The sequence below is a fragment of the Charadrius vociferus genome, unplaced genomic scaffold (genome assembly GCF_000708025.1).
Source record: "Charadrius vociferus isolate BGI_N301 unplaced genomic scaffold, ASM70802v2 scaffold738, whole genome shotgun sequence".
Taxonomy (NCBI): Eukaryota; Metazoa; Chordata; class Aves; order Charadriiformes; family Charadriidae; genus Charadrius; species Charadrius vociferus.
The window spans coordinates 796,403-820,354 of NW_009649467.1; the positions used below are offsets into that span (position 1 = coordinate 796,403).

At 41.9% G+C, this 23,952-nt stretch overlaps 1 protein-coding gene across 1 annotated transcript in view; it reads right to left on the reverse strand.

Moving 5' to 3' along the window:
* The window catches only part of ARID5B (AT rich interactive domain 5B (MRF1-like)), a 107,459-nt gene that overhangs the window by 66,653 nt on the left and 16,854 nt on the right, over positions 1-23,952 (reverse strand). Inside the window, exon 2 of the mRNA XM_009889803.1 lies at positions 5,129-5,359. Coding sequence (XP_009888105.1) covers positions 5,129-5,359 — 231 coding nt within the window. The remainder of the gene's footprint in view (positions 1-5,128; positions 5,360-23,952) is intronic.

A 23,952-nucleotide genomic window follows, 5' to 3' on the forward strand; every position in this document is an offset into this window, starting at 1 on the left:
GGTGGGGGGGGAGAGGAGGGAAGGGGGACCTGCAATGCCCTTTACGCGTAATTTTTTTCAATGAGCAGTTTCCCTCTGCATTGGTCATGCTATGGTAAAATGAAGAAGTTTCATTTTTCAGAGAAAATATGATATTAATACCACAGCAGGATGTAGTTCTCTCAGTTTTTGGTATGAAATGTTTTATAAAAAATTGGCTTTTACACACAAAAATAAAACTTTTAACCTTCTTTTGGGGGTGAACAAGTGTTTACAGTACCCCAGGGACCAAACAGCTGGTTTAATGGCATATTGGACCCAGCATGCTATAAAATTAATCCAGAACGACCTAAAATTTACCAAATAGATTTTAAAAATTGGGAAGAAATAAAGGAATTCAGTTTTCTGTCACACTCCTGGTTATAGAAAAAGCAACCCCATGCTCACAAAATGAAAGCAAGCCTTCTGGTCCACCATTAGCAGGCAGGATTTATATTTATCTAGCAAAGCACCATAACAAATCCTTCTGTGCGAGGTTTTCACCTGGTGAAGCTGATGGAGCTGTAGAAATCCACCATCACCCAAGCACCTGACCCTCCTGCTTCTAAGCTGCGCCTGTGTTCCCACCGAGTCCCCAAGCCTGGAGAAGGTGGAGGTGATGCTGACAGCCACATCTGTGCGCTCCCTTGCCACAGAGGCCCACATACATTTGGCAATGCAGCCCACAACTGGGTTGGGAAAGGATCCACACTCATCGATGCACCCTGGAAGCCACTCCATGTGGTGGAGCAGGCACAAGACTTATAGAAGGCCAAGTCATCTTTGTCGGACAAGCAAACACAGAGGATGTGCGCTGCTCTAGCAAGAACTGCACACTGATTTCTGCCCAGTGACCCTCAGATACACCTTCTGGACACTGCACAGGCAGCTTTGCCTCCAGCTAGGTCTCTTCGGTCTGTAATGAAAACTATTAGGATCCCTATTTTTTCATTCCTTCTCTCTTGCAACATATATATGACCGCACAGCAAATGCCAGTAAATTATATGCATTTACAAAATGTATTCAATAACAGTAACCCCAGAGGCTGATAAATGAAAAAGATTTTGAAAAATGTCTTTACCAATGATCTCAAGCTGAAGAGAAACGAATTGTTCAGCTGGTATGTATTATTTTTATTTTAAGGGAGCGGAGGAATGAGGAAATAGGGTTTTGTTTTTTTCCACATGCCAATTAGTAGAAGTAGTTAGATAAAGGAATGCATAGGTGAACTCTAGTCTGGACAGAGAAATAAAACGAGGCCATGAAGGGAACTGATCCCATTTGCTCACCCTGTTGCGTCCAGCTGGTCCCTCCCTTGGGCAGGCAGACACAGTCTGTGGGGCTGTGGCAGTGACTGTGGCTGTGGCAGTGACTCTGCTGTCACTGCTGCCCGGGTCCAGCCCAGGGTCTTCCCGTGGCCCTCACGCAGTGCCACCTGCATGAGCTGGTGGCACTGCCAGGCAGGGCTCAAGCCTTTTTGCTTCAGTTCAACCACAGACAACTCCACTCCAGCCTCCTCTGCACGGTCAAAACCTCAGATTTCTTGTTCCTAACCAGCAATACCAGCATTTCATTATCCACCCAGACTGTTCCGTGCTGGTGAGGACCTCTAATTGCTCTTACTTTGGGAGGGGAAGAGGTACACAGTCTGACTGTGGTCACATCCGTGAACTTTATCTACAAAGACATCCAAGCATGTCTTATATCTTCTGCTTTCTGAACAGAAGCAAGCTTTTGAGCCTACTTGCATTCTGGAGGGGAACCCTCCAAGGCAGATAGACTAACTAATCAGTAGTTATATCAACAAGAACGGAAGCAGGAGGCTTCCCCCTCATGGCAGTCTTCCCCCGGTAAATGGAGAGCAAGTCCTTCCCTAGCAGGCTACAAAGAAATAGACGCAAATGTTTGAGCCTTCCAGCTGCCAAGCTGATTCCTCAGCAGCCCGCTTCTCCAGCAGCCTTCTTGATGGGACACTGGGGCACACCGAGCCAAGTTTGAGGAAAATCAGAAAAGGACTCTGCAAGAAAATCAATCCTGAATATTCCTGCCCTAACCACTTGGGTACATGCCGTACAGCAGAGGCAAACAGAGGTAGCCACAGTGTCGGCAGCTGGTCCTGGCTGTGGTATGGTAGCCCACGCTGAAGGTGGAGGGTAAGCTTACCGCAGTTCCATGGAAATACAGAGGACATTCACGTGGGACTGCCCAAAGCATTTCAGCTACATCTGCAGGAGCTGACAGACAGCATTTACATACCTTTTCTACTTAAAAAAGAAAAAAAAATCCCACACCAAAAAAACATTATTTATTGTCAACAAAACTTAACTTCTCTTCCTGATCTCCTGCTTTATCTAATTTTTGTTAACCCCCACAGAATGGGGAAGAAAAGGGAGAGGATGAGGAGTTAGAGCTGAACAAAACGTTTTTGTTAAAAATGTATAATAAAAGTAGAGAGGATACTTCCTGGAAAAAACATTTTTTGTGTATTAAAACTGCCTAACAAGGACAACAGCTTACACACTGCGGTGAATGGGGCTCTTTGTAAAGGTGTTTCTGGTGTCTCACTTGTGACATGCTCTATCTGTTGCAGTACTCCAACGCTCAGAGAACATGTAACACCTTCCCCAACAGGAACGTTTCTGAAGAAGACCTGGCATCCGTATCAGAAGCCAGCACTTCTCACATAAAGACATTAGTAGACTGTATTTCCCAAATTTTGTACTCGCTTTAGAGTTTGGAGAATGTCAGGTGATGGGGAAATACACATGTTCCTATCTTGCTCCTTGTGCACACTTCTTTCATTTGCAAGGTAAGAAATAGCCAAGTTCTTCTAATTAAGTGTGTCTGGATCTTCTTATAGACACCTTTTAAGAATTTTAGTCACATTTCTGTAATCCGGTCTCCCCTCAGATTTGACTGATAAATACCAGTGCCTTAGAGTAATCCATTTATCTACTGTACCACCCTGTCTCTGTTTAGCTTTAGCAGTCATCACTTTCCACATGTGACATCAATCTACATGATATCAATGTAAACTGTTTGCATAACGAAGTGTTGTACATTTTATTGTCCTGCTAGCAAAGAAAAGGATAAAATAGCATTTTGCCTGTTGCCTTCAACAAAGGTAGTATAATTGACACCATACATTTTGCAATACAGGAATGGAACCATACATTGGCCAGTTTTTTCTTCCTAACACAGCAGGGCTTGCAAATTTTACCACATCATTATTTTCATAACAAATACTTTTAGAGAGTACTATTTTTTTGGGTTTATAGGCATCTAAAAAAATCTGTTTCTTACACCAAACTAAATTTTAAATACACATTATTAATTTCTATGGCTAAGATTTCTGTGGCTCTGGTTTGATAATGAGATAATTGCCTCGCAAAGGTCAAAAGAATGGCATAGTTAGCTTTCAGAGACTGAACAAAGCACTTGGTATGGTTCACTAAGCGTAGTTTCTGCATCACTCCACATCTCTGATTCATCTATTACTAATATTCTATGATACACTTACATTATGGATCCAACTATTTCAACAAACCTGTAATCAAGGAATGACCCTGAACAAAATACTTCACAGAAAGCAGATGGTATGCTCATCAAACGCCTTCAAGCCTAAAATAACCTTTCCCATATAAGAAGGAGAGTCAATTAAAACTGAACTTTATATTCTGAGCTGGAGCTCAGAGTAAATAAAAATCAACATGATACTATTATGTTATTGGACCAAACTTCCAGGGCATTTCATTCATTTTTTCACCACCACCACCCCCTAAGAGCAACTGACACTTTTATTCATAGTTCATTCAAAGCCTGTAATGTTTTATGTGAGTGTGAGCGGACTTGACAGTTTGGGCCCCATCCTGCAAAAGCTTGACATTACAAAATTAAAACTTTTCACAGCAGTAATGAGCTCCAGTGACGACTGTGTGAGCAGGATCTCTCACACAACACGGCCTGGACTAGGTGCCAAGCTCAGAGCCAGCATGCTACAGTTAGGAAAAAGGGGGGAGATGATTCTCCCATCACAGGCATCATTGAACCCCTTCCCTCTCACTCCCATTACTGTATGTTAAATGCATAATCAGAAATTCTCTAAGAGACCACAAGAGCTTCCTTGCAGAGATGCAGGGATTTCACACAGCAAAGGTGTACCCACCGCTACGCCAGCAGACTTTACCACCATTAGCTGCCACACTCATCCATCTGGTGATATGGGTAATATAACTTAATTCTCACAGCATAGGTACACTGCTAAAGAAATTACACTGGACCCATTACTGGAGTTACCCTGGGTGTGTACACAACATGCATTCTGCCATGCATTCAGCAGCACATCCACTCCCCTTGGGTTGATCAGACACACACACACAAAAAAAAAAAAGGGTGTGAGTGTGAAATCACCTGGCAGCTATCAGGAGTTGAATCTTACAGCCCTCTCTCCCAGCTGTAAGCTGCATACTTCTCTGGAGCTGCAGAGCATTCTCTACACCCTTGGAATTAAGAGGTCACCTCCCAGAAGCGCCTCTGCACTTGTAAAATCAAGCTCCTAGCACTGGCAAAGCCCTTGCTGAAAAAGCCCACGTTCCAGGAAGGCCAGAAACACACCAGCTATAGCCGACATTTGTTCAGGGCCCTGGGAGGGTACGCACGATTGGTATGTGCTCTGCAACAGCAATATGAAATGCAGGGAGTCTCTCCTATTTTGCATTTGTTAGCATATTGCACCAACAATGACTTTAAAAAACCCCAACATGCTTTGTAAAGCTTCTGGAAAGACATCGCCTATAAGCAAATAGTTAAGGTAGATAAACTTCAAATCCAGACAAGGGATCCTTTGACTCATACCAAGTAACTGTGCTACACACTCTACCCGTGTAATTGATGGTGGCAAACTCAAGCTGGAATACTGAGATGACCAGTGGCAAGAAGCCTTCAGTCTCATGGAGGAAAGATCGCATTTGGTACTTAATGTTTCAAACATAAACCTTATTGGTTCACTTCAAAGGAAACACATCTTCCCTTGGAAATCAGTGGACATTTAAAAACAAGAAAAATGTCTTTACTTGTGAGAAAAAGAAAATAGATGTTAACGTGACTTACCAAACTCATCACATATACTTTCATTTTCTATTAGAGTAGGATGATCAAATGTATCCCGACAGTAGAAGATTTGGGGGTTCTTGCTTGTTACTGCAATGCCTCCCAGGGCTAAAACAAACTGGTCTGTTAATATTGAAGAAGGCTTGTCCTGAATGCGTTTTAACATGGAACGATATCGACAGTACTGTGGGTAGCTGAGAATTAGCAGGTTTGAATCTTCATCATCCTCACCTGGAAGACAAAAAAGAAAAAAAACATACTCTTAGTATGTCAGAAAAATACAAAACAGGCTGTAACTCAAGTGTCTCAGAAAACCCATGGCCCACTTACTCAGTCTTTTCTCAAAACCTATCTTATATAGCACAGCCGGTTTTGAAAGAAAGGCTAAAACCAGAGATTTTTAAAAAAGTTTACTGAAACAGCTTCTTTTCTGGCTTTCTGTTCAGTTCTCCCATGCTTGCCCACAAGGACTACCTGGATGAATAAGAAAACATCGCTCCGCAGAATCAAAGTGCTCTCCATACTTTGCCAACTTGTCTGCTTCGATAGAAATATTACCTGTCATTTTTACTCAGCTCCCTATATAGCCTTACTGTACGCATGTTTACACCAGCTAACATCTTTTAAAAATAATAATATACAAGCCCCAGAGCATACAACTATTAATTCTCCTTTGAAGTACCTGATACTGGCAACCACCAAAGGGCCCCCGGGCCAGGGAGGTGGGCTGATCTGACCTGGTCACTGATGCTAAGCTACCCCAACAGGTGGAAGTAACTTTCCTCACATTAACTGCAAATGCAGCAGGACTCAATGAAGCACCTACAGAGCGCAACGAGCAAATGAATTTCCAAACAGCTCATACTGTCAAAATGTGGGCTCGAAGTACAAAGCAATCTAGAGCTCAGACCTTTCCATTCCCCCAGATTTTAGATGATATTAGACATAAAGGAGGCAGACTTTGAAATATCACAATCAAGTTTCATCATATGATAACCAGCAGGAAACCTAACAGCAAAAAAAACCCAAGCAGAGACGCAAACATGAGAAATTATTCATTTGCAGGTATGCAGCCAGTACTTAACAGCACCTCTTTTTATGCTCATTTATCTCCTCTGGTGGGGTAACTGAACGTGGCTTTCCATGCATGCCAATGAAGACAAAGCAAAAGCATGCAGTTTACGTTTTCTGCTGTACTCTGATTACTGAATAACTCAGCTACTTCTTCTGTCAGAGACAAAAGGTCTACTATTTAATCCCATTACCAACACTGAAATCATCTTTCTTACCCTTAAAGTAAAAATCACTTCAGATATTGAAAGAAATGTCAGATCAGTTCGCCCCAACTAAATATGATGGCACAACTCATCCTGAGCCGTGTGAGGCAATGGAAATGTTGACACACAAAAAGCTAAATTTTAAGAAGTCTCTGGAAGCAGATATATCACCTAGAATGTCATCATTGCAGATGAATGCAATGCTGCAAAAGAAATCAACATGGCAGACACACTTGGGAAGTGGAAGTAGTGTTTTTACAAACACAGCTCCCGAAAGTCCTTACTTTTAAAAACTCAGAACTTTCCCCACTGTCCTGACGTAGGTGGGGAGATCAAACAACTTGTGCAAAAAAGTAAGAGTAATACATTTCGGTAAATAGCATTGATGTTACTTTTCTAAGAAAATAAAATTTATGGCCCTAAAACCTCTTTTGGTCAATCAGGATGTGATCGTGCTTTTCTTTGTTTTCAACAAGTAAGTATCCCATAAGCCGACACAACAGCACAATTGAGCCAATCGCTCGTGGGAATAAGGCTCTCTCTTCTTTATTAGGGACCTCTAAAAATCAGATCAGGAAAACCGTTCTAGGAATTAACAAGCACATGATCCATCCTTTAGCTCCTTTGAGAGTTTCATATACGCCTGCCTGACAGTTATTACTACTTTATACCTTTGTGTAGATAGTGGTGAGCTGAATCTGTTGATCTGACAGCACTTTTCTTATGCCAGGATGTGGTCAGCTTTTTAAACAGGGTGTATATAAATGTATGTCCCATGTGCCTTTGTAGTAAACCATTAGTTTCTAGACAAATGTGCTGCAAGTCCCTGCGCAGAATTACACAAACTTTCTACCCCTGACAACTTAACTCAACCCCCTGGCATAAATTAAAATCAAGTCATTTTTTACAGGATCGCTTTTATACTTGCTTGTGCAACTCCAGTGAGTACTCTATGATGCATTTGTTTCCTTTCTTTATTCACTCCAGGTTCAATAGATAAATCTAAGAATGAACAAAGGCTGAATAAACTGAAGATTTGTTTAGTGAAAGACAAACAGAGTGTTCCTGGAACAAAGACTTTTTTTCTCAACCACGCCCACATGAGAAAAGAGAAATCAAAGCAGACCAATCCCTAATAAAATGCAAGCCCAAAGAAGTATCTTTCTTCTAGCAAAATCTAACACGTGCCATTTAATGGTGGGCTTAGTGTGTATCGCTGAATATTTCTGATAAATATGATTAGAAAGAGTTCACTCTGAGGAGGAGAAGAGACCAAAACATGGATCACATTCCATTAAAATCAAGAAAAACAACGTAATTTCTAAAAACATTTTACTGAGATCTTAGAAAACCGAAACGCTGTATTTCTGAATCTCACTTTAGCTTCACCAGAGAAAGCACGGTAAAAGATAATACCTGCAGTACGCTGTTTGTAAGGCTCAACTGAAATTACTCTAATCCCATGCTTATATTGTAATTGTGTGTTTTAATAACCCCCTCCAATGTCAATTTTTCATTTATTTATATATTTCAGGGCTGAAAACAGAGAAACTGTAATTAGGAGGCAAGGTTCCACCCCTGCCTTCCGAGCGCTGCCTATATATGCATAGATGTAATCCAACAGTTCCCTTTGTGAGGGGTAAAGAGAGCTGGGATTTGGCACAGCCTGGCATTTATGTTGGATTACATGTTCTTCAAGTTGTCTTTGTAAGTAAGAGATGCATGAAATGCCAAACACAATGAATCTATGCAAGAACTGACTTTTCAAATCAGCACAACCATTTTTAATATGTAACGCAAGACAATTAAAAGCCCCAAAAGAAAAAAAAAATAAAGCCTGCTAAAAGCACGAATTCCTAACAAATCCGTCTAGAGCCAGAACTATTTACAGAGAGAGCAGAGAAATACAAAACTGTAACTCCCTTTTTGTTTGCTTGTTTCGGAAACATCAGCCTATAATGTTATTGCTAACCGCCATAATCTACTCTCAACATCAGTAAGCATTTTTTTCTTTAAAAAGACCTTCACACCAGGATTTTATAGAGCTTGATGGAAAAACTATGCATGTTCCTTCCTGTACCTAATTACCTCAACTGCAAAAGCTGCCAAGTATTTTGCCCTTTAGTTCTTTTAATCGTATTAGTGCAAATGCATTTGGATGCCAACAGAAACAAACATTTAAAGATTTTTGCTTAAAAGATTCCAAATATGTACGAGGCTGGTGCTAGGAAAGCACACTCCTCTTCTTCCCAGAAAGCACGGAGTTATTCCTGCAGAAGAAATATGAATTTGTGCCTCTTGTAAGACTAAATGTCTAGTTTCGACCCAATTTAAGTAAAATAATGTCAATATGAACTGCTCTCACAATGATTTATGCTACCTTCTGTTACTTTATTACATTAGACATTCCTTTCTCTAAGCTTTATACTTTTCGCTGTGCTCCTAGCAACCACATAAAGGCTGAGCACCAACTTTACGCGCCTGGCACCCTTCCAGGCTCGACTGTTATTGATAATTATATTGAAGTTTCAATTTAATTGCTACTCTGTTGTGACACAGAATATTTTTTGTAATTAGGCATTTCCCATTTTCTGTCCATTCATTTTTTGTATTACTGAAAACACTTTTTTTTCCCCCCAGAAAATATAAGCAGAACAATGATACAGATAAGAGCACGTACATCTGTTACTATCATTACCAACACAGTAATGTGAAGGGAAGAAAAAAAAATGTAAAGGAAAAAAAAATTGTGAATATAATTTCTCCGAAGGTAATTTTCTTTTCAGTTTAAGTGCTCTTATTCTTCTTATAGTTACTCAATGATTTCCTGTTCTAATTACAAGACATTATACAGAAAGTCGTTTTTAAAAAGGAAATGTACTAGAGCAGGAGGCTAAATAGCGTCACTCGCTTGCTATGGCTTGAAATTCCAAACTTTTGCATCTCTTTTATCAGTTCTCTGCTCTACCTTTGTGCGATATATTCTACCACAAATCCACCATCTCTTCCGAAGCAGTTAACAAAAATGTACACATCAAAGCAGAAAACATACTTGCAGTTAAACTGCAGGCGAAAGAAAAAAAAGAAAAAGAAAGAGTAATTTTTTTCCTCCTCACTGTAGCTGGTAAATTGGAGGCAAGCCAAGCCCAGGAGTGGAAAATATTAAAAAGTAAAAAAAAAAAAAAAAAGAAAAAAAATACAGAGAGAAGGAAGCTTGATTAAAAAGCGAGAGAAGAGATATTCAGTTCTAAATCTAAATGAATAAGCCACAAACTATTTCATAAAAACATACTGTGACGTAAATTACACATCAGTATTGCACTGTTGTGGTTATTTTGAGAAATGGCTTGTACTGTAAGTCAGCTGGTAAAACCCCACCCTTAATGATTTTGTAATTCTCCATACAGCAATCAACTGGAGCAGTCATGAAATTGCCAAGAAGGAAAACAGACAGAGCTGTAGAGAGTTTGTAATAAAAAGATAATGTACTTTTAACATAACAGAAGTAGAAGATTGGTTTTATTAACTAAAAAAGCTACTTAAAAGGTCCCAGGCTTGCCATTTGTTTTGATAAATGTTAACACAGATCTTCATAAGATAAGCAATGGAAGTATCAGGGGAACCAGATAAAATGGGACAATGCTTTGGTGTGTGGGTAGCAAATTGAGCAAGGGAGTTATTTGGGAGACAGAGCGAAAATGAAGGAAGTTGCAGGGCTCTGTCCGTCAGGCTCCTCTCCCACACGGTGCCATCGCTACTCTGCCTTCTTTCATTACCCTCCGTTACTAAGGGGGCCTCCCAGAGGATGCACAGATCATAATTAGTTTATCATTGCTGGTATGCACGGCTTTGGCCATATCATCAATATGTAGCAGACACAGAGGTAATGGAGGATGCATCTGAATGTCCGGAGGGACTGGGAACGGCGAGGGTTAGCTGTGCTGAACGAACACAGCTGTGACTCCCAACATGGGATGTCTCTTGACTACTGCAGGGCAGCGTTCAGGTGTCACTGCCCTCCCAAGACTGATCCTCAGCAACCCACTGGAGCACACCTGATGGGACTAATTTCATCCAATAACGCCATTTTAGCCTACGACAGTTGTGCAGATCCCTCTGTAGGCAGAGAGATCTTCCAACCTACTGTTCTGTAAGACATGGATCAACTCACTCTCTAGAGCTACTACTCCCTCATCAATGACAACCAGCTTAGTCTAGAGGCTTAACTTGCAGATCAAATTGAGTGAGTGAAACAAATTCCACCTATGTGACAATGCAGTCTGCCCTATGCTTAAGCCATGCTCCAAATGCATGCTAAAAAAATCCCCTCCCAGCAGACACACTCTCCATCAAGATAAAAGAAGTTGATCTCATCTGTGACAATGGACTTCAGCTCTTTCAGCTCTTAAGGTAGGATCCAGTTTTCCTTTCCCTGTACTACTCCTTTGGCAAAGACTTTCTGCAGCACGGGCATGACAACACAGGTGTACACAAGACGAAGATGTGCGTAGCTGATCTTTCAAAACCAATGACTGCAGATCAGACAGGCTTTGCACATCTCAAAGCTGCCTGTCCCAATAACATCCCAAAGGGAGATATCACAGCTTTCCAGCAGACAGAAACGAACTTACTACACAATTACGTAAAAAAAATGAATCCCTCAAAAAGTCAAAGAGCAACAGAAACAGCAGAACAATGAAAGAGTAACCAAAAGGAGGAAGAAGAAACTTGGTCTTTATGACCTAAAAACCTTTCAGAGGAATCTTGCAATGAAAACACCTTCCCTTATCACCATCCAGTCAGAACCTGCCAAATACCCCCAAAGCATCATCCCGATGACTGCAGCTGGCCAAGAACCAACGCCAATCATCACCCCCATCTCTGGGTACTCCTATGAGAGAAACAATGGCTCTCCCAATGAAGCAACCTTCATGGGAGAATTATGGCTGGCTCCTTGCTTGATCACTTCACACATCAAATACCCTGCGCAGACACAAGGCTAAGAGCCCCATGTCCCCTTGCATGAGGCTGCTGTGAGCTGGAGCAACAGCTGAGGAGTTCAGGTAGCTGCATCATCGTCAAAAAAACTACTTCTGCATGCTCTAGCACACCAAGCCACCCTCTCTCCAATGATCAGGGAAGACTTAGCAAACACAGCTCTTCCAGTCCACCTTGCTTTTTCATTCCCACAGGCTTTGTTCGCTCTAGTAACGCTGTTTGGTGTGCTTTAGCTGGCTAATTAATCACAAGACCTAAAAATATTAATCTAAGAATCGTACTTCTCTCACAGATGAATGTAAATACAGTAATGATTTAACCCCATGAGATGGGACAGGAAATCTATGGGTTTGGGTTTAAATAAATTTTGGTAAACGATTGACACAACAGGGACACTGCTTTGTTGGCAGGACCCATACTCCTCATCCTTGCTTTGAGAACCCCCCTCTATTTGAATGCTAATGCAATCAAGAACAAAGGCAACGTGTTGCAGGATACGGAACACTGTGATTACATTTATGTTTACCAGATAATGATGATGTTAACAAGTTGCCTGTAATTCTTACACGGACGTTTAGCCTGCCTGATAGTGCTTTTAAACTGATCAAAAGGCAAAAGCCATTTCTGCCAAAATACAGAATAAAATACGCAGCCTTTCTGCATGTATCAGATATTTCTTCCCTTGCAAGGAGGAGGCAGAGCTAATTCTCAGAATTTCGTGCCACTTCCCCAGCCCTCCGTTTTCTGTCACAGCATCAGCAGAGCATCAGCCATTCAGAGAATTCCTAAGATCAGTTTAACATTTGAAAGAATGAGAGTACTTACAAAGCTACTGGAGATTGAAACTACCGTTCAACCCAACAGCAATACAGTCATTTAAAAAAAAGAAAAAAGACAGCACCATCTAATGCGTACTTAAAGCACATGGTTGAAGAACATTTTACAGTCAGTGATTTGGATCTGAGTTGTTCTAGTCCTACTTAACGGGGACGAAACAGAGTATATTGAACGATGACTGACAGTATGTCCATATAATCAAATCTTCCATAATATTTATCTCATTAAATCACTTTGAATTTGAATCATAAATCCAATTTTTGAAGAAGACGAAAGGAATTTAATACTGAAAAAGTTTCCAACCAGACATTCAACATCCTTTTTCAGACCCTAATCCAATATTCAGCTCCTCATAACTGCAGCTCCTACCCTGCGCTCCCAAGATCCTCCTGCGCCTTAGGAAGCAGGTTTATGAGGTGTTTCTAGACTCGAAAGAAGAGTGACTGACAATCGTCATTTCCAGCTTTTATATAACCCTTCCATCCACAGGCCTCAAACTGCTTTATGGAGATGAGTAAAAATTATTATCCCCATTACACAGAGAGAGAAACTGAGACAGAGAGAGCTTAAAGGATTTATTCTACAGCATCAAGCAACTCAAAGAGCACGGGAGAGAGCAAACAGGCCAGGCAGAAAGCCTTGTACAGGGGATTCCTGGGTAAGTCAGAGTTCCCTAAGTTTCCTCAAAAGGGAAGTCGCCATCTCTGGCCACCCCAGCCAGTCTGCCTTACTCCACCAGACACAGGGGATGGACCAGTCGGGGGCTCTGTGTTGAGGCTTCCCTCCTACCACAACCATTTTCCCTGTCCTGCACAACCCCAGCCATTCCCTTCACTTTGTGTAGCTGCTGCGCGGCTGGGATTATCTTCCCCCTCTGTGGAGCAAAAGCAGGGGTTCACTCTCCCACTGAACTGCAGGTTACTGTCGCAACGAACGCTGGAAGAACGTGAGAAAAGCAAGCTGGTGCTGGGGATGCGGCCAAGCTCAGAGCTGGGCTATGAAATTGTCTCCTTGCCTCCCAAAATTTCCTTCTCCCCTTACTCCTCTGGTCACAGGCACGGGCCAGCCCATGTCCAAACAGCCATGGATGGCTACAGAAAACCACTCTGATATAAAAGGTTTTTAAACTGCCCTATTAGCTTTGTAAAGCAGATGGAGATGGGGGGAAGGGGGAGATTGATTGTAGAAGGGAGCACATGCTGCCTGTCCTCTTGAATGTTCTGGGTCATGTGGACCATTCAGGTTGAATGTGCATCAGCTTTAAAACAAGTATTTATCCTGGTTGTCGTGGTTACTGATAAGCAGCTTCAATTCTGCTGATAACAAAAAGAAGAAAGAATTAAAAAGGGGAGGGGGGCTGAAAACATAATTTGGTAATATGACGAAGCCAAGAAGAGGAATTAAATCACATTAAACAAGCCAATTGTACTGTAAATGGCTCTGCCTCTGTATTTGCTTTTAAATCATCTAAGGCTCTAACATGGCAGCTGCTTCAGTTTTAACAAACAAACAGTAAAAATCCCTTTTAATAACGAAAGGAAATAATGATACACTTTGCTTTAGCTGAATTCAAACATAATTTAATTTTTCCTGAGGTGAGATTTGCACAGGGAACAATCAGATAATAAGTGTTATCATTCTCATAGACAAAACTGAACCAGCACTTTGCAATTCAAAGTGCTATTTAATGCACCATTTTCAGCAATCTCTGAACACCATCCAACATACCACTGAACTACGCTTCAGTACTTACACATAAAGCCTGATCCTGCAAATACTTGAGCTACAAACACAAGTACTTCCACTGCCGCTGTGGCTGAAGTTACACATTCCCTAAAGCACCTTCCTAAGGGGCATCACATCCAGTAACTTTTTCTACACCACCTTCTCATCATTTTTACTATTATTACTATTGCTATGATTATGTGTCTTGGTCTCCCTTTCTTCTGAAATGTAGCACTGTACAGAGAAAACACTGGAGAATGAAAAACTCTGCTCTCATAGAGAAACATGCAACTAGAGCCACTGGCAAGAGAAGGGCACACATTTTTACAGCTGTGACAATGAACCGCCAGAACAACAAGCTCAAAGATGCAACAGGTTCCCCAATCCAGTGCTCAAGACTGAGCAGTTTTTCCTGAAGATATTCTCTGGTCCAAGGAGTTTTAAACTTGTGGTCTATCATTTGCCCTCTGTGCTGAAGAGGTCCACGGCAAATCCATACTTGGCTTGGGAAAATTTTTTTAAGGCATGAAAAACTGAAAAAAAACAAACCCAAAACCAAAGGAAAGCCCCTGAGAGTTAAACTGAGTTACAGGGCTTGATAACAGAGTAACCAGGTCTCCTGTTGTCTCCTCTCTCTTTCACCTCCGCACATCATTCAGACACAAATGAGAGAAGCATACACAGCCTTGCCTGTAAGGAACTGTTGCACCACCTCTTCCACATGGCAGAATCAACCGTCTCCATTTTCCATTGCCCCCAAAAGTATGAGTCAAAAGCTTTATCTCGGTGTTTCACACGGGGCCCTTTCACTATCATTCTGAAAATTCGGAGGAACTGCGCCCTCCTCAAAATAGCAACGGCAGAAGCTGCCGGTCCCAGAGCTGTGACACAAGGGGTGGAGGGTGGAAATGGTCCAGTGATTTAAACAGTCGGGCTCTGCTTTTGACATTTATGCCCTCTTTGAAACCCTTAATGAAGTAACAACCCCGTTAATTCTTGCAGGGTATTTAGTACACATAAAAACTGCATTATCTACTATTTACAATTTACTACACACAAGCAGTATCTGGCTCCGTATAAAAATAACAAGCTTACTGTAACCCTCCGCTCCCTAACCATACTGCTGATTTCTTTGACACATGGAGAAGTGAGAATAATTACATTTTACTGAGTGCGTCTCATTACACTGATTTAAGTAAGATTTCCAAAGCTGCAAAAATATGCTTTTCGATTTCATTTGTTTCTAGCAATTCACTCTGAAGACGGTTAGTAAAACCTTCAGAAATCATCACCAATATGGACAAAAATTGTACCCTTCTCATGTGGACATTTGACAGAGGGATAATAAGGTCTAGAAACACCACAGTCAGACGTTTCTTTTCTATTTAATGTTTCCTTCTGTGCCAAACATAATATAACAGACAAGTGTTAGAGAGACATGCAGGGGGGAGCCTGAATAGAGAGCTTTAAAAAAAGTCCTTAATAGAGAAGCTGTATGCTTAGTCTTCAACGACATTCAATGGCAATTTATTTGCAGCCATTTTCTCATGTAACCTTTCACACGGGAGCAGGTAAGATAGAGCACAAGACAATTTGTCAACTGCCAGATATGAACAAAAGAAACCATTTTTAATAAGCTTCAGTGGCCCCTTGTATTTGTTTTGCAACATGTTAATAACTTTTTTGGAAGCCAATCAAAGACAAGAAGAGAAAAAGAACTCAAGCTGGGAAACAAAAACCACAGTTGAACAATTTTACAGATAAACTTGTGTTATCATCTTCAGTGTAATAACGCTTAAATCCAGGAGTGGCACAGAATTAAAATTAGCATGATGACACTTCTTTAAAAAAAAATATATTGCAATTACAAATACATTGCAATGTAGCGCCATATATTTTTTCCCAAGAATTTGCTGTCTTTTATCTCATCCCAGTGTAGTACATACCTGTTCCCCAATACAATTTTACTCTGGTTCCGCTCCTTCCCAGTGACAAGGTGAAACTCAGCATGAGGATTATCATGCAAGGCCAGCTGGGATTTGCCAAACTCCAGGCCATCACCCAACTCCCCCGCACCACGCTGCCCTAGCTACTCCGGGAGTCTCACCTCCTAACTGAATTTCTCATGTTGCACCAAATAGCTCCCCAATTGTTGTTCTGAAAACCAAACCAAATGCCGCTTCAATAGCTGTTACAGGTATATGAGTAAATCTGTGATTACTCATGTAATCCAATTCTGCATCACATCAAAGCAGACTCAAGCTGAAGAGTATTTAGAAGAAGGTGTAAAGGAAAAGGGAGCTAACGTACCCCCCCATCTAGGATATGAGGACCAAAAACCTGTGATATGCAGGACAAGATGAACAAACCGACTATGCTGAAGTTCAGCAATACCAGAGCCTTCCTGCCTGACCAAAGTCATATCATTAAGTCTTTCTGTGGCAGAGCCTCATTTCTGTGGAAAGGGAATTAGTCGCAGGCGTGTGAGAGCTTGTGAGCCAGTTGCTCCTGATCCCTTCCCCTTCCTGCAGGCACAAGAGGAGGCGCAGAGAGCCTCCTCAACATGGTATCTACCAATAACTGTGCCAAAAAGGTTTCTACATGGCTAAGGTTCAATCGTTGGACCAAATGCTCATACGAGCTCTCAGTTCTATTTCTAAGGGAGGCATCTTCTGGTTGTGAAGAAAAGTCAGAGTGCCCTGTTTGGGCAGGGCATCAAAATCCCAGCAACACACGCTGAAAAATCTGATGAAGTGTTAAGCAATTTCATTAACGTTATTAAAACGTAGAAAATTCCCTTGGAAAATTTCACACAGGCTTTCCCGTCTTGTTGCACATTACTCATGGCCTGAGAGACGTGTGAGGAGCAAATGGAGAGAAATAAAGCTTCTCTCCAGTCAATTTGGACTGAGTCCTAGTCTCACTGGTAGAAAGACCAGGCTTGTGGGCTTCAGTGAGAACAGGGCTGGGTCCTTTGAACTACATTATTATGGCATCTGTAAGAGAGGTACAAAAGTATATGGTGAGAGAAGATGCACCGGAGAACAAAAGTAGCTGCCAGTCAGATGACAACCCTCCTTGTTACAATGATGAGAAGGCTCCCAGACTTCAGCAGACACATACCTGCAGAGCCTACTACCCTATCCCCAAAATTAGATTTTGCCTTCTAAGGACTTTGCAGAGGAGCCTGTTACCTGACAAAGGGGAAAGAATATAAGCATTTGCTCTTCAAGAAAGAGGAATGGCCTTTGAATAAGAAAGGGCTCCCTTCGATGGGAACCTACCAGCCCAGCCCCATGCTCCTGGGAACCCTTAGAACGAATACAGGATTTCTCTTCCTCTTCTGCAGGACCAGGAAACAATTCCTGGAGAAGAGGAGAAGCTGTGCTACCTGAATTATCTGAAAAGGCCTCAGGTGGAGGCAGGGTGAGAAAGGATTTCAGGACAAGTTATGCCTAAGAGCTGAGGAGAACAAGCAAGTATCCTCCCACTCTTTTCTCTAGGCAGACTCTCTTTCCAAGTTTTCAGCGAGAGCGTCAGTCTCCAGTGAATCTGCCCAGGAAGGGCTCGGCAGAGAGTTGTCAGTCTTCCAGAAAACACCAAGCGGCTTCTGCTCCCGTCCCGATGGGCTTCAGTCCGGCACCCAGCACAGAGGAAGGCTCCCAAGCAGAAAACATTCCTAACCTACTATCTACTAGTCTGGAGCGTGCTCTAATAATAGATAGCACTGTCTATTTCAAAGCACTTAATGGACGCTAATTAGTCCTCGGGGCATTCCTATGAGGCAGGTAGATAGATAAGTATTATTTCTCCTGTTTTACATATGAAATAACCTCGTTGGAGATGTTCTGACTTGCTTAAGGCCACCGAATGAGTCACTGAGCTCAGCTCACAGCAGGTCCTGGCTCCCAGACCTGTGTTCAGACCTCTCAGCCATACCTCTTTCACAAGTGCAAAATCTTCATTTCAAACGTGAAGGGAGAGAGGAAAGAAGATCAAGGCAGGGTGATAACACTGGGAAAAAATACGCTCTGGGAAAGGAGCTTCCAGAAGAATGACAAAACAGGGCCTTGTATCTACTGAATGCTAGATACCAAATCTAGGACAAGGAGAGAGATGAAAAACATTGCAAGAGTTTTTGTTATATATTCTCTTCAGGCATTCACAGCTATTTATTGTGAGTTGTAACCACTGCTAACATCAGTTAAATAGCTTTAGACTCCTAATTTCTAGCATGGCCACGAGTGTCGAAAATGTGCGAGGGCAGCGGGCAGCAGTCCTGGACGCAAAGAATATATACGCTTAGTACATACAGGTGAGTTACATGCCCACACCTACAAAGTTACACTGAGGTGTTGATCCATGCTAGAGACCTTTGTGACTTTAGATACCTCGCTGCCCTGGTAGGCAGGAAAATGTAAACGATGGATTTTATATCTCTCTGGGAAAGAGCAGCAAATGGTTTCAGCCACTGTTCAAGAACAGCCAGAACTTGCAAGACACCAGATACTAAATGGCACATGCTTCCTCGAACCAACAGCGTGCTGTATCTCCCACTGCTACCCCTCTCGAGCAACACAGAGCGACCTGGGGAAGTTATGCCCTGAACTTTTAAGGCTCCAAATCTAATACACACGTTCCACACTCCTGACCATGCCCCTTGGTGACACCTTCCCTTTCAGCCTGCAGCCCCCCATATCACAGACTCCCCGTGACCACATCGTGTCCCAGTGCCTCCCAACTCCTCCTCTCAGGCCATGGCTGCCCAGGATCACCAGCACCAGGCGGCTGCAGCCCAGTGCTCGTTCCTCAGCAATGCCTGCCCCTCAGAAACCTGGGCTGACTACCGCCGCTCACAGGCTCCAGAGCCTAATCTCACCTGTGCAAGGGAGTGGGACTACCTTTCTCTCCTTTCTGCCAGGGGAATGGCTATGCCGGCACGTGCCCACTGTTCCTATGGGCAGACCAGTGACGTTACCTCTGCGCTAACAGCCCAGCACCGGCCAGGACGGAGGACCTGCTGCACGGATCACTCCTCTTCCAGAGGGGTGCTGAGAGCACCAACACACACAGAATCCAGGCGGAGACGAGTGAGTAACAGTACTGACCGTACAAGTCCCACATTTCTTACTCCAGACACCCGTGACAGCGCATTTCTGACTCTCAACTACACAATTCAGTGAACCTGGGTCCTTGAAACTGCACAATTCAGTAAACCTGGGTCCTTGAAAAAGTGAACACAGTGTGCCGGTCCCCCAGAATGTTCACTAGTTGTTTGTGCTAAAAATAATCTTAATTTTTGCTTCTACGGAATTCAAGGACCAATCTCCAGCAACTATAGGCTATGCAGAACATCACTTATTTTTCAGAGGGCAAAAATTATTTATGCAGCGCATTATCAATCTCAAATGGTGATGTTTAAACACAAGTTTGATGAACTATATGCAGCATAATGCAGCTGCTTTGCATTTTGATCCCTTTATTTATAGACCACAGTAAATTAATAACTCGAAAATGTTGTTTCAGGCAAAGTAATGGACACACAATAAAACTATTCATTTCCTCAAAGGTCACTCTAGGAGAAGCATATATTGTTTAGAAGCCTACCAACAATGCTATTGTTCCAAAGAAAAGTGAAAATATGTAATGAGCAGTTAGTGCCTAGATCTGCATCGGAGACCCTAGGCTAATTTAAAGTGCAATCTTAAGGCAATCAATCATACTCTAAAATTACTTCATTTTCCAAACTGTTTACACTTTTTAAGTTACAAATCCACTTTCTGCTATTTCAACTCACGATTTACAGCTACAGATTTAGCCTGCCTTGGCTTGCTGCCAAACGCTAGTCATGAGGGAGCTAATGATCTGAACAGATCAGTGTTTTATAATGGAGAAAAGCGCATGTAAATTTCCAGCATGTCTGCAAGTAATCAAGGCATGCTGACTATAAATGAGGCGGCCTCACATTTATTTTAGGAGAAATATCTTAAAGCTCCACTTTTTAACCAGGCCAACAACAAAAAAAAATATAAAAAAAAACCCAAGTCCTTTTTAAAAGGTACTCCAAGATTATTCCAAATGATTCGAAAAGAAACCGCGAGGCAAACAATATGTTAAAGAATAGTACAATAGCTAATTTCCTTTAGTGTTTCTATCTCAACCAGATCATATCCTTATCATGGCAAGCTGGAACATTAAACTCTCTAGTTCATGGAATCAAAACACAAGAGTGCTTCATATTACATTATAGAAAAATGAGCCATTCCCTACAAACAAGGTCAGATTTCTGGAATGCCAAAGGTCTACATTTAAGCAGAGCTGGGAGGAGGGGGAGGCTTTGCCCACTCTGCTCTCTGAAAAGCAGTGGGAAACTAGACCAGCAATTTAAATTTGTTTTAATAGCCAAAATGGTAGAAGGAGAGCAAGAAGTCTCTTGGGAGATGATACTTAAATTAAGTATGATCTTTATTGTTTCATTACAGTAGCATAGCCAAATAATGACTTTGTGTTACTGTACAAATAATGCTGGATCCTCATTTTCTAGCGGAAATAATTACTCTATTCTATCATATTCTGCTTACCATCAACCTACACACACCCCCTTCCCTGTGTAGGCACGGGGTTGTGGAAGGTTTAGGGTTGGACCGAGAAAAGTTACAGATTTTTTCCTGTATTGAAAGGCCATACCAAGGAGGCATATTCTGACCTAAAAGTGGCTTTAAGAATGGAGCTATAAATATTCTTGCATCATACTTCATGAAATTCAATCCATCATGATGGATATTTCTGTTATAACATTATTACATGCCTAAACTCAATTGTATAATTGGATAGGGCCAGAAACAATAAGCTGGCATTGCTTTGTTACAGCATACTACAGCTTTAAAATACCTTTAATCATAAATCAACATACTTATTTGAAGTTCTGTCACGAAGCAGAACAGGAAAAGAAAAATTAAAATAAACTAGCTGGTAAAGAATCTCATTTTACTTTCTAGAGACTGAAAGTTTTTACTGTAAGCTTTTGAGTCTCACCATCACTACAACTGGGAAAATCTTTCTCCTTTCTAAGTTGCCTTGAAAGGCACCTCCTCCAGAAAGATTTTGCTTCCTACAGCTTTCCAACACAACCAGCACAGCCGCACTGAGGGATCCTGCTACTCCGTAGTACGACAGATGTGGTTGCACTGCAGCCATTGAGACCACGGTAATGGGGAGCCGGGACTGGAAGCGACAAAGCGACCCGAGCCTCCTGCAGCCAGCCAAACGCGTGGTGGGCCACGGATTCGGGGCTGAGTATCGGCCATCGCTGCTGGTGCAGTCGGTCGTGCTGGAAACCCTGGAGGGAGATAGCTGAAGTCCCTCCTTGCTGTGGAAGCAGTCAGCTGAGCATTTTTTATCCCAGCTTGTGAAATATTTTCCTACTTATCCACACCAAATAATTTACTAACTCCTCCCTGACCTCTCTGCACTTCTTACCTCACCACAGTCAGGATCAAAAGTAACTGACCCCTTCTTGCTCCTTTTCTACCTCCAGGACCTATAAGCGAGAGCCAGCGGTCTGCTTTGATGGACAGCCCCTTGATTTGGGAAGAGTTTGCTGCCTGTTGGGTTTTTTTTAATTATTTCTAAGCAACTTGCATTGGGAGCTGGCCCTCAGGAGACCATCACCCAGCTGAGGCAGCGGACCGAGCAGAGGTGAGCACATGTGCCCTCCAGTGCCTCCCCCCAGCGTATGAAAACGCCACGGAGTGCTTTGGTACGGACTGTTTCATGTTACTGTAAGAGGCAAAAGCACTGACAGTGGCCGAGGCGTTTCTTCCCTCACCTACCGTTACGCAACAGCTCTCCAAACCTCATCTCCACCTACCTTCCAGCCATGCAGAGCTCCACGCTCACTGGAGGCACCGGGCTACAGCATGGCTGAAGTTAATATTAAAACATGGATTCCTCCTACAGCTTCACTGAAAAAAACCACTGCATTCACAGGGACAGAGATCTCCAAGAACCTTCTTGTTCTGATTGTCTTGCTGCTATTACAGCTTCTTTAAAAAAATCTCTTTTTCTTCCTGCTTTTTCTTCTGATCTTTGTAGGTCTCAAAATATTTTATTACCTCTGATACTTATGTGAAGAATGTAAGTCTTTCATAAAGATACTCTTTTGGCCAAGTGCTTTATGGGTATCAGAGCTGAGCAACACATACAGTTGTGTATAAACACAGAGGCACAGATACATATACCCTCGCAGTTTCATCATAGATAACTATATGTATATACATAACACAATAAAGGAGACAATTACCGTAACATGATCAAAAACCTTACTTTCTCAAATTCACAACTTTTAATCTCACAAACTGTGACATCATAAATTGAAGAAGTAGCTGAAAATATGAATTTTTCTGGTCAAAGAATATGAGAAAGAAACCCCCTTCTCTTTCAATATATCTAAATAAGCAAAAAAGGGGGAACAAACAGATTTAGGGTGGAAGAGGCAAGTCAACTCAAGCTCAGCAAAAATTTCTAGAGGATAAAACCAAATGTAAATAAAAAGAGGAGATATAAATAGGTGATGTGAACAACTCTTGAGAACAAAAAAGCATTTGATACCATCAGAGTTGGTGTCACAGGGTGGCTATTAACTGGGATAAACATTCATTTTCAGTCCCACTGAGTCACCCAGAAAAGCTGGCTCTCGAATAATGAGGCTGATGGGAGTCTGAGATCCAGTTCTATTTTTCTTTACTCCAACTTGGAACTGTTGCACAATTATGATACAGAACGTCAGGATACGATAAACAGAACTGAAAAAGGGAAAGAAAACAATTTTTTCCCCTACAAGTCAGGTTCAGTGCTTTTGCCTATTAAAGTAACCAAATATGTTTCTCTCTGAAATCAAAGCCAACAGGCAGCATGCCAGGCACAGTTAACAGATAAATCAATGTTCCCGAAGGGCGGGCTTTTTTGTTTTGGGGGGTTTATGCCTGACAACAATCTTGCGGCGAGCAAACAGAACACCCACTGCACATCTTGTCAATCTACTCACATGAAACGGGGAAGGAAACGTGAATACTTTTGAAGATCTAGGCGCTGTTTGGAAAAACTTCATGTTCTAACCTCCCTGTCAAAGGTCATGGTTTTCATAACTACGAAGTCTGCAGCTATTGTAAAGCCCACTACATATAACGTGTAATTGCAGTTAATTTATCACTAAGGTCATCGTATACTAGCTGGGAGTTTGTAAACAAGAATGAATCACAGGTTTCATTTTTGTGTCCCTTTCAAACTGGAAGACCCAACAGTTTCCTGTTCCAACATACAAAATAGTATTGCTTCTATAAACCTACTCAGCTCTCCTTGCCAGCAGTTTCCATTTAATTAAACTGACAGCAAAACAGGGCCCTTGCTAATGTGATCCAGACCAGTTTGCCTTCAATGTAAATTCTCAGGCATGAAATTACATCTGAAACAGACACAATAATCTGTCTATATCTTAGTCATAAGTTTAATCTATACTAAAATAACATTTTCTTTGTCTATATTGAAGTCCGTTTTAGAATTCAATGATCTTTTCTTCTTTTCCCAGCTGAAGTTCAGGGAATTATTCAACTTCCATTCACCTTACAGTCAATTCAGAATTTTCTTCTTGTCTGTAATTTATACATTCATTGTTGGTTTCTAGGTCACGGGTAGCAAAATGATCTCGCATGTGAGAAACCAGATTCGGGACCTACTTCAAACTTCCACTTTCTGGAAACGAAATAGGCTGGTACCACTACAAAACTAGTTCACAGGTGCTTAAAGCAATCTAACTTGTCTAAGCCAACAGCCTGATCCCCAGGTCAACTAGCTGTAAAGAAGAAAACTGATCAGATTTATAGGTACGCTCAACAAAATGAAGGTGGGGTTGGTCATGTGTTTAATGACCCATAACATTTCACTCCAGTCTAGTCATTCTTGTCAGTACATAACCGATGCACGAATTCC